The 15,348-nt window shown below is 39.4% G+C and overlaps 1 protein-coding gene across 4 annotated transcripts in view; it reads left to right on the top strand.

Annotated features, from left to right (window-relative positions):
• LOC150103677 (ras GTPase-activating protein raskol-like) overlaps positions 1–14,787 on the top strand; it is a 770,313-nt gene extending 755,526 nt beyond the window's left edge. For all 4 annotated transcript variants that reach the window (XM_090396487.1, XM_090396486.1, XM_090396489.1 and 1 more), the window contains one exon: positions 13,594–14,787. In XM_090396487.1, coding sequence (XP_090252613.1) covers positions 13,594–13,843 — 250 coding nt within the window. In that variant the 3' untranslated portion in view covers positions 13,844–14,787. The remainder of the gene's footprint in view (positions 1–13,593) is intronic.
• Positions 14,788–15,348: the final 561 nt, after the last annotated feature.

Genomic DNA, 15,348 nt, shown 5'->3' with positions numbered 1-15,348 from the left:
ATAAATACAAAGCAGTCATCAGCAGATCTATATCTGAAACAGAAAGCCTACAACAGAAAACTTGTCTCCCATCCAAATGGAAGCTGCACTTTCTGGTCTCTTGCTAAGACCATTGGATGCAACTTCTGTTCACCTGAAATAAAGTTGGAGGTTTAATGGTTTTTTACAACACTCAGAAAGGATTAAAAAGAATTTAATACTTCCTATATTTCGTCCTAGTCACTAGGACATCTACAGGGATTACAAAAATAACTAATGTAACATAACTAATGTAACATCAATGAAAGTCTGGCTTTGGCTAAGGTGCCCAGGGAATGGAAGGAAGGTAAGATAGTGCCATTGCATAAGGGTGGTAACAGACTGGAAGTGTCTAATTATAGGCCAGTCTGTGTGTCATCAGTAGTTGTTAAGATCTTGGAGAAAGTAGTGAGGGACCGTATACAGCATTGGGCAGATGAGGGTAATGTTATCTGTGAGAATCAACATGGATTTGTGAAAGGACGCTCTTGTTTTAGCAATATGCTAGCCTTTTATAATAAAGTAGGAGATTTTAATGTCCACAACATCAACTGGCTTTCTTCCTCTAGTTGTACAGATCTTGCAGACAGAGATGCTGAAACATTTGCCATAACTAATGACCTTACACAACTTGTTCAGATGCCAACCAGAATATCAGATAACCCAAACTACTCCCTAGACACCCTAAATCTCTTCATCACCAATGATCCTTCCAAATACACAGTGAATGTAGTGGGCCCCAATCTAGTGCTCATCTCCTCTCCTATGCAAGAATGCTTACACAGCCACTCCTTCAAGAGTAGTTTGGCATTATAACAGTGCCAACTGGGACAGCCTCCATGACTTCTATGCCTCATTCCCATGGTTGGACTATTGCTTCTGGCCTTCCAAGCCAAACATATGCACCGAACTTATCACCAAAGTAATCCTCACATGGAACATACATCCCCCACACTACTCTGAACTGCCATTCCCTAACTAAGCCCTGGTTCTCTAAAAAGATGTGATAAAGGCCATACAAATGAAAAACCAAGCACACCACAACTGGTTCAAATCAAGAACTCTATCCTCCTTTACAGCTTATACTCAAGCTCGAAATAGATGCAAAAAAAAACAATCAATGCTTCCAAAACAGAATTCGAAAGCGCAAAAAAAGCAAAAAACTTGCAGCCTGTCCAAACAGTAGCTGAGCCTTTTGGTCTCTCACCAAATCAATTGGTCGTAACTTCTGCCCAATACTATCACCCCTATCATACCCAGATGGCTTCACTGGATCATCACCCAAAGAAAAAGCCAATCTTCTAGCTTTACACTTTGCATCCAATGCATGCATAAACTGACAATGGTAAATGCCCTTCAACAATTCCAGATGTCCAACATACAATGTCCCCTATATCCGTTTGCCAGAAAGAGATCAGAAAAATAGATGCAAAAAAAAGTCTCCCAGCCCTGATAGCATTCCTCCAGTTGTCCTGAAAATTTGTGCACTAGAACTGACCCTATCCTATGTCGCCTGTATATCTCTTATTCCACTGCCATCTATTCCACATCCTGGAAACTGGCCTATATTCAACCCATTTCCAAGAAGGGTAACAAGTCACTTCCATCCAACTACTGCCCTAGCTCACTCACCTCAGTTCTGTCCAAAGTAATGGGAAAAATCATCAATTCCCAACTCCTACATTATCCTGAAGGTACCCACCTAATAAATGACTGCCAGTATGGATTCCATTGCTCCCAATCAACAGGAGATCTGCTCACATGTTACCCATCTCTGGACAAAAGCCATGGAGAAGTTTCGTGAATCTCAAGTGGTTGCGCTTGATATCTCCAAAGCTTTTGACTAGGTCTGGCACAAAGGCTTACTAAGCAAACTACCATCGTTTGGTCTGTCCCATGACTTCTGTAATTGAATTGCCAGCTTTCTGTCAGGACGCACACTATGTGTGGTGGAGGATGGTTCCTTATCTTCTTACCACTCAACTAATGCTGGGGTACCACAAGGTTCTGTCCTCTCACCAATCCATCTTCTTGCTATATATCAATGATCTACTTCATTTGACCTCCAACTCAATGGAGTTGTGTTGGATTTTTGCAGATGACAGCATATTGCACTCCTCCGTTTCATTTGAAAAACCTTACTCTACACAACTTACCTCAAACTACAGAACATCAACCACCACCGCCCTCAATTCCGATCTCCAAGCCATCCACCAGTGGGGTTTCAGATAACTTAGTAAATTTCAATGCTAATAAAACCCAGTACTGTCTTATTTCTCATTAAAAAGAACCATTTTCTCCCTGTATTAATTTTGACAACACCCAAATTTCCAGATAATTTCAGATTTCTCTTCTTGGAATTACCCTGATATCAAGCCTCTGCTGGCAGAAACACATTGCAACCATCCTCAGCTTCTAAATAACTAGGATTTCTCTTTCGCTCAAGATGTTACTTCACTCCTGAACAGCTGGTAACTTTATACAAATTGCAAATCTGCCCAATATTGAATACTGCTCTTGCATGTGGGATGGGGCCCCTAAAAGCTCCCTCAAAATGCTTGACTCAATACAGAGGAGAGCAATTAGAATTATTAATGACCGATCTCTTACCATCTCATCCCCCCCCCCACACACACATGCTTTCACACAGACGTTTGGTTTCCGCACTATGTCTATTCTACAAATATTTCCATGGGAAATGTTTATCTTAAATAGCATCAATAATTCCCTCACTTAGTACTAAGCTCATTGGAACATGTGCAGCTGCTGCTAAAAATCCCTTCACAGTGCACCTTGAAACCATAGAACAGGTTTCTTTTCCTCCTCTTTCATCCTTGCAACTTCTGTATTGTGGAACAGTCTTCCCTTGTGTTTCCCAAGGAATAGAATATTCTTTCTCTTTCTCTCCCATAGTCCTAAATGGACCGTTGGGTCACTCATGGCTGGGAGGTGATATTCTTTGTTAGCCTCCTCCAATCATCTTGGTCTCTTGTTCTTGATGTCAGTTGAGAAAGGGAGGAATTTGTCCATTTTTTGATGTTATCAGTCCATTTTAATCGAGGTCGGCCCCTAACCCTTGATCCCGGAACGATTCTTTCTAGTGCTTGCTTTGGAATGCCATTAGCCCTCTCCATGTGGGCTAATGGCATTCATCTGTCCATTTCATCTGTCTTCTTCTGATGACTGTCAGAATATTTTCCCTTTTTCTCCCGTCTATTGAATCAATCAGTTTTCGGACATTTTCATTGGTTTCGTGAGCGGTATAGGGAATAGAATATACAGTCTTTTAAATCACATATAAACAAGTTCCTCCTTTCCCAACCCACTACACACATATACAGTTCAAATATACTATAGGTTAATCAACCAACCTCTTGCGTATGGGCTCAACATAAAAAAAATAATGATTTCAACGAAAAAAAAACATCCGAAAATTACTAAATAACTTGGACACAAAAAAATCTCCTGGTCATCGCTTCATGTTTTCAAACATTGTTGCTCTAGAGTTAACACCTATTTTGTATTGTCTCTACAATCTATTATACATATCTCTCATCTCATCTTCCTTTTACCCTCTTTTACCTTGCGGTGTCAAGGGTTTATTAATCATCGGACCTCAAACCGTTCATAGGATAAGGTGGTCAGCCCTACATCCCAGTGTATCCTATGTCCTGTAGTGTTGAGTTCTCAAGGCCAGTTTGCCTGCTTTGCGGGATGAAAAACGCCAGGATAAACTGGGGAAAACACCCTACTGTCCACACCCAAGACCGGCTAACTTGGCTATGGCTGAGGAAGATCCTTCAGCTCCTCACGTCACCGATGGAAATCAAACCTAGGACACTCCTTCTCCATGTTGTGAAGCGCACAGCCAAAAATGTGTGGAAGAAATCTCATATCCAGTCTATTCCAAAAAAAGGGAGATAAGTCCACCATCAAACTACCCAAATGCCATCACCTCAGTGCTCTCCAAAACAATGGAGAAAGTTATTAATAGCCAACTTCACTACCTAGAGGCCCACCAATTAATGCACGACCACCGGTATGGATTCTGCCATTCAAAAATCTCCTGCTGACATCTTAGCTTACATCACCCACCATTGGACATGTGCATTGGAAAGGTTTTTAGAAACCATGCTGTCCCTTTTGACATTTCCAGAACTATTCATCATGTCTGGTATCAAAGCCTCCTAAACAAACTACTATCCTTTGGGCTACCTGCCACTTTCTGTAATTGGGTTGCCAGCTTCCTTTCTGGTCATTCACTGCATGTCATGGTTGATGACTTTTTCTCTTCATGCTTCACCACCGATTCAGGAGCGCCTCAGGGTTCTGTTCTATCACCTATCCTCTTTTTCATTTACATAACTGACCTATTCTCAATCAACACTAGTCCTGTTCAAAGCTTTGCAGATGATAGTACTCCTTTCATCCTACTCATTTGACAAACCATGGAGTGTGTAGATATCCTAAGCTTCAAGATCATCTACGAACAGTGCCTTAAACATTGACCTATGTAATACCCTTCAGTGGGGCAAGGCCAATCTGGTCACATTCAGTGCTACCAAAACTCAAGTCTTGCCTCTTCTCTCACAAAAGAAATCTCAACTCACCTTTCCTTACCATCTGTAATACACAAATCATTAGACAAGATCCAATCTTTCCCTCTCTCTGCGTGGACTAATATTCACTTCTGGTCTCTCCTCAAGCAGCATCAGTAGCTTCCTCAGCATACAAAAACTAGGCATTCTCTTTCACTTAATGTGTTATTTTACACCCAACAAATTCTATGTACATATCTCAAATCTCGCTGAGCTTAGAATACCGCTTACATGTTTGGGGTGGAGCACTTAAAACTTAGGTGCTCCATCCCAAACAACAAAAAAAAATAAAAAAAGTCTTGATGCTGTCCACAGGAGAGCTATTTGGCTCATAGATAATCACTATTACAGATTTACTTCAGCCATTATCTCACAGATGCAGCGGTTCAGCTCTGTGCTAGTCTACAATTACTTCAATGGTTGTTACTTCACTGAAGTGGCAACCATCCTTTCTTCACTCTCTGTTGCACCTGTTAATATAAGAGCAGCAGCCACCTAGCATCTCTGTACTGTGCAATTGCAAACACACCAAACCTACTTTTCTTCTTTCTCTTTTATTCCACCTGTGTATGTCCTCTGGAACAGCTTACCACAAGAGGTATTTCCAAACAACCACAACCTACAACTCTTCAAAGAAAAAAAATATCAGTAAACTTCTGGCTCCTCAAACCTACACCCCTAGACATGATACTGATGCGCTTATAGGTCCTTCAACCTCTAGTGTATAGGATCAATAAGCATTTTTTGGGATGTCAAAGTATAAAAGAGGAACTGCAGTGGCAGGCATTGCTGAATTCAAGAAAGCAATGATAATGGCTTTTAGGTCATTTGGTGTGAGGTTGGAGGCAAGGGAGAATATTTTAGATATTTAGTAGGGTGGTCATGCTATAACCAAAGAAATGTGGAGAGAAAGCTCATTCTAAAATGTTCAAAATCAATCCACTCAGTTGTGAAGTTTTCATTGGAAGCAGGAAAGAACATGTGCGAATGAGAATTACTTCCTTGAACTGGTAAGAAATAACTACCTTAACACAACATGTGAAAGAGACAACACATTGAGACTTCATATTTATGAATTTAGGGACACAAAACACACGTGTTGAAAAGATTATTTTACTGATTAATAATAAGATAATAACTTAAAAATAAAAATAAAAACATTGAGACAGTTACAGTTGATAATGTCTCATATAGTGATAACAGACGAATGGTGACACCTGTTGGTGAGAGTGAAAAAATATGTGGTATTACAAGCAGCAGACTATTGCAAACCAAGCAAACAGATTATGATTTTTTTTTTCCTTTTGTGGCATAATCAGTTATTATTATTATTATTATTATTCAGGCCTCCAACGAGTCAAAAGATTCATCGAGGGAGGTCCATCCTAAGACATAAAGTCTGTCAAGACTCATCGAGGGGAGGTCCCCCCCCCCCTGAGAAACACAAAGTCTATCATACCACTCTTTAAACTCACTGACCGTTCTCGCTCCAACCACTCCATCAGGCAATGCATTCCACGGCTCAACCACCCTCCACACAAAGAAACCACTCCTTACCCTCTTGCTCACAGTTTCCTTTCGTAACTTCCAGGGATGGCTTCTTGTCATCACTCCTTCCCACTGTTCAACCAAGCGAAAGAACTCCCCCGTGTCAACCCTGTAACCACCTCTCAACAGTTTAAAAGTCTCAATCATATCACCTCTCCTTCTATCCACTAAACTCTGCAGTCCACATTCTCTCAGCCGATCCTCATAACTATCCTTGTACAGTCCTGAAACCATCTTTGTCATCCGTCTTTGTATCCTTTCCACAGTTAATTTATCCCCTTCAAATACTGGGGACCAAATCTGAGAACAATAGTCCAAGTGTGTTTCTGATCAGAGACTTATACAACGGAATGATAACTGTTTTATCTCTACAGGTCACTGTCCTTCTCATAATAGCAGCAATCCTCTGTGTTACCTTCACCACCTTTGCAATATGTCCCCTAAACTTCAGGTTTCTATCAATCATCAACCCCAGATCTCTTGTCCCCCCCTATTTCCTCCAGTATAACTCCTCCCATAGAGTATGCAGCATCCCATCGATGTTTCCCAAACCTCAAGACCTTATATTTTGCTGCATTAAACTGACACCCCCATTCATCTGCCCATCTATCTAGCTTATTTAAATCCTCTTGCAGGGCTACCACATCTGCACTATTACTAATAATCCTTATCAGCTTCGCATCATCCGCAAACAACTGAATATCCCCCTGCAATCCACTGGCTATGTCATTGATATAAAGGTTAAACAATATAGGTCCTAGTACTGAGCCCTGTGGGACCCCACTTGTAACCCTCTGCCTCCTGGAAACTGCTCCACCATACACAACTCTCTGATACCTATCAGACAGCCAATCCTGAATCCAGTTGACCAATCGGACATCCAGACCCATGTGCTGCAACTTAAATATCAGCTTATCATGTGGCACCCTGTCAAATGCCTTCGCCAAGTCTAAGAAAATTGCAGTATATGCCTTTCCCTCATCTAATGTTCTTGTAACTTTATTATAAAAGGCTAGCATATTGCTAAAACAAGAGCATCCTTTCACAAATCCATGTTGATTCTCACAGATAACATTACCCTCATCTGCTCAATGCTGTATATGGTCCCTCACTACTCTCCAAGATCATAACAACTACTGATGACACACAGACTGGCCTATAATTAGACACTTCCAGTCTGTTATCACCCTTATGCAATGGCACTATCTTACCTTCCTTCCATTCCCTGGGCACCTTTGCCAAAGCCAGACTTTCATTGAAAAGCCACGTTAAAGGCACTGTCAATTCCCTAGCACATTCTCTCAAAACTCGTGGTGAAATACCATCCAGTCCCACAGCTTTACTGACATCCAGCGTACTCAGTATCTGAAACACACTCTCCTCCTGTACCGCCAGACTTCGAAACAGTCCTATCCCTCTAGCATTAAAACTGACTCCTCTAGGATGAAATACTCCAATAAAGTGTTCATTGAACAATTCCACTATGTCCTCTGCATCAGTCACTCTATTCCCATTTTTATCCCACAATATCATTCTTCCACAGTCATTTCTCCTCCTACTGGCCACACAGCTAAAAAATTCCCTAGGATTTTCTTTGGATCTTAGGGAATTTTCTTAGGGAATTTTCTTAGGGAATCATATTCCAGTTTCGCTTTCCTTACCACACTAGTCACTCTTCTGGCCTGTGTCTTATATTCCTCATGCATCTCTTCACCTGTCTCCTTATATCTCTTCCATAGCCTCTTTTTCGCATGCAATTCCTGTTTAATATTGTTTGTCATCCACTTTACTCCAAACTGCGTCCTCTTCTTCACTCATGGTATACAACTTACCATTGCTGATAACAAATATTCTTTCACAATTTCCCACGCACTAGTGATATCCCGGCCTTCCAATTCCTCCCTCCATGAAACTTCCCGAAGTTGACGTCTAAGACTATTATAATCACCTGCCTTATAATTCCACATAGGTTCCCGTCTCTTTGATACTCCTGCATGTCTATTCATTTTCCAAGTCAACACCATATTGTCACTCTCTCCAACTGGTGGGAGAGACATCAACTCAGTTATTATCAACTGTTCTGATGCTATAACCAAATCCAAAACTTTTGAACCTCTTGTTCCCTCTGTTACATGTTGCCTAAGACATTTGTCCCTCAAGAATTCTAGAAATTCCATTCCCCTATTGGTACATGCATCTTCCTCTCTCTAATTTATACTACTAAAGTTAAAATCTCCCATAACAATCATTCTTCTTTCACTTGCCAAACTTAGCTGTCTAAACATCTCCTGGTCCCCATCCTCTGTGCTCCTGGGTCTGTAGCAACACCCCACTAAATATCCTGTCTTGCCTACCTCTACCTCACACCATACGCTCTCAAAATCATTTGTCTCACTTCCTTCCAAATTCTCCACTCTTAGAGGACATAGGTCATCACTTATCATAAGCAGTACCCCACCACCACGCTTTCCCCTCCTATCCTGACGAAAAATGCTATACCCAGCGACTTCTATTCCTGTTGTTATATCCCCTTCTGTCGTTCAGTTGAAGGAGAGGTTGTGGTTGTTTGGAATTATGACTGAAGAAGCTTAGGTTATGGGCCTGGTGTAGTATGCCTATGCGTTCTTCTTCTTCTTGAGATTTGTCTATTTTGCATGATGATAGAAACCTGAAATTTCGGGAATATATTGCAAAGGTGGTGAAGGTAACAGAGGATTGCTGCAATAATGAGAAGGATGCTGACCTGCAGAGATAAAACAGTTATCATTCCGTTGTATAAGACCCTGATCAGACCACACTTGGACTATTGTTCTCAGATTTGCTCCCCAGGATTTGAAGGGGATAAATTAACTGTGGAAAGGATACAAAGACGGATGACAAAGATGGTTTCAGGACTGTACAAGGATAGTTATGAGGATCGGCTGAGAGAATGTGGACTGCAGAGTTTGGTGGATAGAAGAAGAAGAGGTGATATGATTGAGACTTTTAAACTGTTGAGAGGTGGTTACAGGGTTGACACTGGAGAGTTCTTTTGCTTGGTTGAACAGCGAGAAGGAGTCATGACAAGGGGCCATATCTGGAAGTTACCAAAGGAAACTGTGAGACAGAGGGTGAGGAGTGGTTTCTTTGCATGGAGGGTGGTTGAACCACGGAATGCATTGCCTGATGGAGTGGTGAGAGCTAGAACGGTCAATGCATTTAAGGAGTGGTATGATAGACTTTGTGTTTCCTTGGAAGGACCTCGCTGAATCTTGATAGACTTGTGTTTCTTAGAAAGGACCTCCCACGATGAGTCTTTTGACTCCATGGAGGCCTGAATAATAATAATAATAATAATACATGAAACTTTATTCAAGATGAGTTACTGATAGTAATGACAGATTGATTTCCTAGAGTTAGAAAGATAAATAGAGTGGATGTAAATTAGATGAACCATGGAACAGTGCAAGAGCTATAGAGAAAGATGTTAGGAAGATGATGTAAAGAACAGGGTATCCTTTAGCAACATCAAGAGTATATAGCACAGGCTGGAATGGTGATGAGAGCAGTGTGGAAGAAGAAACTTTTATTATTATTATTATTATTATTATTACGTGACACCTCCAGGGAGTCCAAAGACTCATTGAGGGAAGGCATCTACTCTACAGCTCTCTTGTCTCCACCAACTACAACAACGCCATCTACCACCCACCACTAGCATTTCCACAGACAATTGCAAACATCCATGCCCACGGCAGGATTCCAACCTGCAGCCTTTTGGCTGGAGAGCTGATACGCTAGCCACTCGGCCAACCAGGCAGACAAACTTGCATATGAAAAGTAGAAGAAAGGGTGAATATGGAAACCTCATTGTAATGGCTGGAGATGATACTCAGTTCACTTCCATTATACTCAGATTGAAAATCTTTAATGAGTATTTTGTTGGTGTATTTCAAGTTGTGGGGAAGAAGTAGTGTCAAGTGCCAGCAGCAGGAAAGAGAGAATAGCAGCACTTCAAGACACTGAAATGTTTGAAAGTTTAAATATGCTTGGTGTTAACAGAGCTGTGGAGGTCAATGGGATATCATATCATATATTAAAGGAATGTGCAAAACAGCTGAAGTGCCTTTACTTGGTTGCTAATCCAAAGTCTAGCAAATAGAACAGTTCCAGAAGTGAAAGAAATGTGAAAAAAAAGAAAAAAGTTCCACTGCATGATGAAGAAACCAAGTTAGTGGCATCAAATTACAGGCCACTTTTTGTATCAAGTGACCTGCAAAAGAGGCTGGTTCAAGATAGAATGCAAATTTGTGTTGATGAGAATAGATATCTTTCAGAAGAACAACATAGATGTGCTAAAGGGGATGTCTTCTTTCAGTAACCTGTGTACATTTTATTAAAAGGTGATGTGTATAGTGGATTGGATAAATATTTATATGGTGATTTTTCTTCATTTTGCAAAGACATTTAATAGAATAGCACTTGAGAAACTCTTCTTGAAATTAACTAGATTGGAGATGGATAATTAGCTGGTAACGGGGATGGGGGTTGACAGGTGGAAGCGAGTTGCATATGGAATCCAATGTATGTCTCGAAAGAAAATGGTGAAAAGTGCAGGCACCACAGAGTTCTCTTCTCGGACCACTCTTGTTTACTTTGTATATCAATGTTAAAATTCAAGATTTGAGATGGACAATTCAATTGTTTGCTGAATGCTAAACTTGGAAGAGGAATTTAAGGAAGTACTGTGGTGTTGTTACAAGTGGATTTCAAAAAGTTGGTGCTTTAGGCAGATGAATGGATATTTCAATTCACCACTACTGAGTGTCAAGTCACACATTTCAATCAATGTTGGATGGAACCAGAATTGGGGTAACTTCACTCCAGGAAAATAGAAAAAGGAAGGGATATCTGAGAATGTTAGTGAATAGGAAGTAGGAAATTCATTGTAAAAGTTGTGAAGGTTACTTTGAAAATTGCTGCTGTAATTATTATTATCATTAGTAATATTAACATCAGACCTCCATGGAGTCAAAGACTTATCGCTGGAGGTGCATTACTTCAACCTTGGTATCACTTCTGGTTCTGGCTTCCACTGATGAGACCTCAATAAAGGTTGCAACCGGTCTGGGTAGTGACCCTTTCCATAATGCATAATATTATACATGTCCATTCCCTTGATGCATAGCAGTGTGCATGTCTGCAGGTGGATGTGCTTTGCAATGTGGGAGGTGCTGGGATGGGGAGTGGTGGGAGCTTGGTCTGCCTTTGCTCGGAGTTGCCTGGTGTTGCATCACCTTGCTTCAGTCCTAAAGATGTTTTCGGGCGCGGGCTTTGTTTGCTTGCATTTGGGTGGGGGATTGAACTAAATTTGTTGTAGTCTAACCAAGTGCAAAGTGGGCTTCCAGCGTCTTTCTCTGGATCCAGAGTGGTTCAATGGTGGGGTTTTACACCTGTTGGCTGCTCGTATAGGTGGGTGTGACCTCTCCTATTGCTTCTGCCTTGGTGTCTCCATGTTTGGGTCTGACGGGACCTCAATGGGGGTTGGGGCCGGTCTGGGTGGTGGCCCTTCCCTTGATGCATGGCAGTATACGTCTGCAGGGGGGGAGGTGCATTGTGGGAAGTGCTGGGGCGGGGAGTGGTGGGAGCTTTGTCTGCCTTTGCTCGGAGTTGCACCACCTTACTTCAGTCCTGAAGATATTTTCAGGTGCAAACTTTGTTTGCTTATACTTGGATAAAGGATTAAACTAAATTTATTATAGTCTAACCAAGTGCAAAAAATAAAATAAATAAATAAATAAATAAACTTCCAAAACCATGGAATGCATTGTCTGATGGAGTGGTGAGAACAAGAACAGTCAATGCATTTAAGGAGTGGCATGATAGACTTTGTGTTTCCTAGGAGGAACCTCCCTCGATGAGTCTTGACAGACTTGTGTTTCTTAGAAAGGACCTCCTGTGATGAATCTTTTGACTCCATGGAGGCCTGAATAATAATAATAATAATAAGAAGAAGATATGTGCTTTGCATTACTGGATACTAAGGCAAGTGATGTGAAGTCATTAGCTATATGCCCAATTATTATGAAGTTATTTCATGTGCAAATTCTGTTTGCTTACACTTGGATAAAGAATTAAACCAAGAATATAATTTCTTGGTGTCTTTAATTTAAGGTATTAAAGTTGGTAAAAGGAAGAATTCAGGAATGGGTGAACAAAAATTTGATACTGTACGTGGGGGAGGGGGCATAGTCTTTTCAAGGGTAGATCTTTGCCTAATTTGATCACTTTTTATTGAGTTCGATAAAGGAAATAGCTACACAGATATTGCTGAACTTTGAAGAAACATTTAACAGGATACTACATGGAATTTTTTAACATGAATTTGAGCAAATGGGAATGAATATAAAGCTAGTGAATTGATAAGAGAGAGCCTGATGGATAGACATCAGTGAGTGATATATAGGGAAAATGAATTCAGAAGAAAGCAGGAGATGATATAGAGATCCTGCAAGAGAATTGAAATAGACTGGCAGTATAGTCAGAAGATAATAGCAAATGTATGGTCACACTTTAGAATGAAGAGTTCACAAGCTATATACTACACTGATAGAACTGGACTGCAAGAGACTGACAAGACCAGAGGGGGGGGGGGATTGTGATGGAGAGGGAATTGAGGTTTAGGAGCATATTTAGATGTGGTCAAAATAGCTCATGATTGCTTGGATATTCAAAAACACTGACAAACAGGAATAGGAATGTTACATGGCTACATCTTGACTACAGTGCACAGATTGAGTTTCCTAGATTCCTTGGATATGAGGAAGTTGTAGAGAATCTAGAGGCGAGTGGCCAAAATTTGGACAAATATATGGAATGCTTCCTGTGATGACAGATTGGAAGTCTGCAGGTTAAGGTTAATTGATAGGTAGAAAAGATCGGATAAAATAGCAATATGTAATTTAATAAATGGTTCTATAGGATTGGCATAGAAGGCTTTTTTCAATACATGGCAATGGGAGAAAACAAAGGTGTCACCTCTGGAAATTGTGTATGAGTATAGTTAGCAAGGGCTGGGGGAAATATATTTTTTGCTTCGAGGATGGGATGGGTTCCCACAGGTGGTTATGTGTACATCGTCAGTGGATGAATTCAAAGAGAAATATTACAGGTGTTGTGTGAATAATGGTTTGTATGGGCTCCTCACAATGAGTCTTTAACTTCCCACAAAGGTGCCTAAGAAAATAATAATTATTATTATTATGTAACTGTTTCCATTAAAGACACTATGTTAAAATAAAGAGTGGAATTTTCTCAGAACATATATCACAAAAAATTCAGTGAATATTTGAAATAAGTTTTTTTTTTTTTTTTTAATCTGTCAAAATACATTTTGTACAAAGAACTTCTATTCTGAATTTTTTTATTTATTTATTTACTTTTTTTTCAGGTTAATTAGTGTGGAAGAGGAACTGTGGAAAGAACAGCAAGAGATGCATAACGTGATTGTTTCAAAACAGCGAGTTATTGAAGCACAAGAAAAGAAAATACAATCTCTAGATGCAACAAATAACCATCTTCTTATAATGCTGACAGAAATTCGAGAAAGATATCAGATGCAGCATAGAAATGGTTATGTTTCTCCAGTAAAATCAGGTGCTATACATCAGGCATCAGTGACAAAAAGTAATTCTTGTTGAATTCAATACTTAATAAAGTAGAATGAAAATCTGGGTTAAAAGAACCAAGAATATAGAACACCTCTACTACCATTTCTTTTTGAATTTTCGGACAACTGCTGAGATCAGTGGGATAGGATAGTTAGCAGAATGGTGACCGTGTATTATGTCAAAAGAACTTTTCGATGAGATCGCTATGACTGTGTGTTTATTAAGCAAGTATGTCATTGGTAATGATCAAAAAAACAGTTTTAGATATTGCTAATAATAATGAAGTGATTATGTACAGCAGGCCAATCAAACAAACCGAACTCTTACATGTTTCTCATATAAACTTTTCCTTTTGTAAAGGACAATGATAAATTGCCATACATGGTTTGCCTTGAGCTTTTAAGAAAGTTATCACTATGTGAGGAATATAAAAGTATGAGATTAGGTCTCATTGTTGTAACATACAGGTTCAAAAACTGTATCTGAAATGCAAAATAATAGAAGATCATTTCATTCTTAAAAGATAGTTATCAATGCCATCATGTCTGTTAGTAAAGAAGATATGCAAATTTTGGAGCATACCTAATGAAAATCCACAGATACTGCTTTATGGATACTCGCTGTAACATACCGGTTAAGCGTGGTATCCTGATATGTAAATGCAATGAAGAATCATGAACTTCTTTCCTATATTAACACTATAATTTCTGACAATAATGACAATATGCAAATATTCCATTTTTGGGGAACATCTAATGAAAGTGCAGAGTACTTCTCTGCAGATACATTCATTAATTAGTAAAGTATAAAGTGATAGTGATTTATTATACCTTCATACAGTTGTACAATTTGTGGCCTTATTTCTTTCCACTATTTTTAAAAATGAAGAATGCTCACAATTTCCTTTTTCAAAGAATTATAGGGCTCTTGATTTGTCTTATAAAAATTAATGAATAAAAATAAAGCCAAAACAATGTGAGAATATTATTTTTTTTTAAAACAAACCAGCTTAATGAACTATAGTTTCATACAATATTCATGAAAGTACTACTAAATGCCGTAGTATAAACTGCTTCATAATTCTTAACTGCATGCTATTGAACAGTAGTGTATTAATCCTATATGAGAAAATGAAACACTAATTTTTAAAGACAAAGTTATTTAAAATTTTGAACCCGATCTCATAATTTTATTGCACAAACATTTAAAAGCATAGAAAAATGAAAGAAGGCATAAATAGCAAAGGAGCATTTCAAGTTTAACTTGCTTTGATTATTATTACTATTATTATTATAACAAACTGCCATGGAGCCAACAGATTTATCATGGAAGGTCTCACATAATTCAGTATGATAGATATGCAGTTCACTCAGTGAGCAGTATATCTATCACACTGAACCTTAAACTAATTTACACTAACCTAATGCATTCTGTCACCCACCACTCTTAATGGCAGGTGACAAAATGCATTACTGTTATTGCTCCCCTCTTTACATTTTTACACAGCTTACAGAGATGGCTTCTCATTCTCCTCC

Source organism: Typopeltis vanoorti, chromosome 8 (genome assembly GCF_054136105.1).
Source record: "Typopeltis vanoorti isolate ZY-2024b chromosome 8, IOZ_Tvanoo_1.0, whole genome shotgun sequence".
Classification (NCBI taxonomy): domain Eukaryota; kingdom Metazoa; phylum Arthropoda; class Arachnida; order Uropygi; family Thelyphonidae; genus Typopeltis; species Typopeltis vanoorti.
The sequence above is the reverse complement of the archived record's forward strand: the minus strand, read 5'-3'. Positions and strand labels throughout refer to the sequence as shown.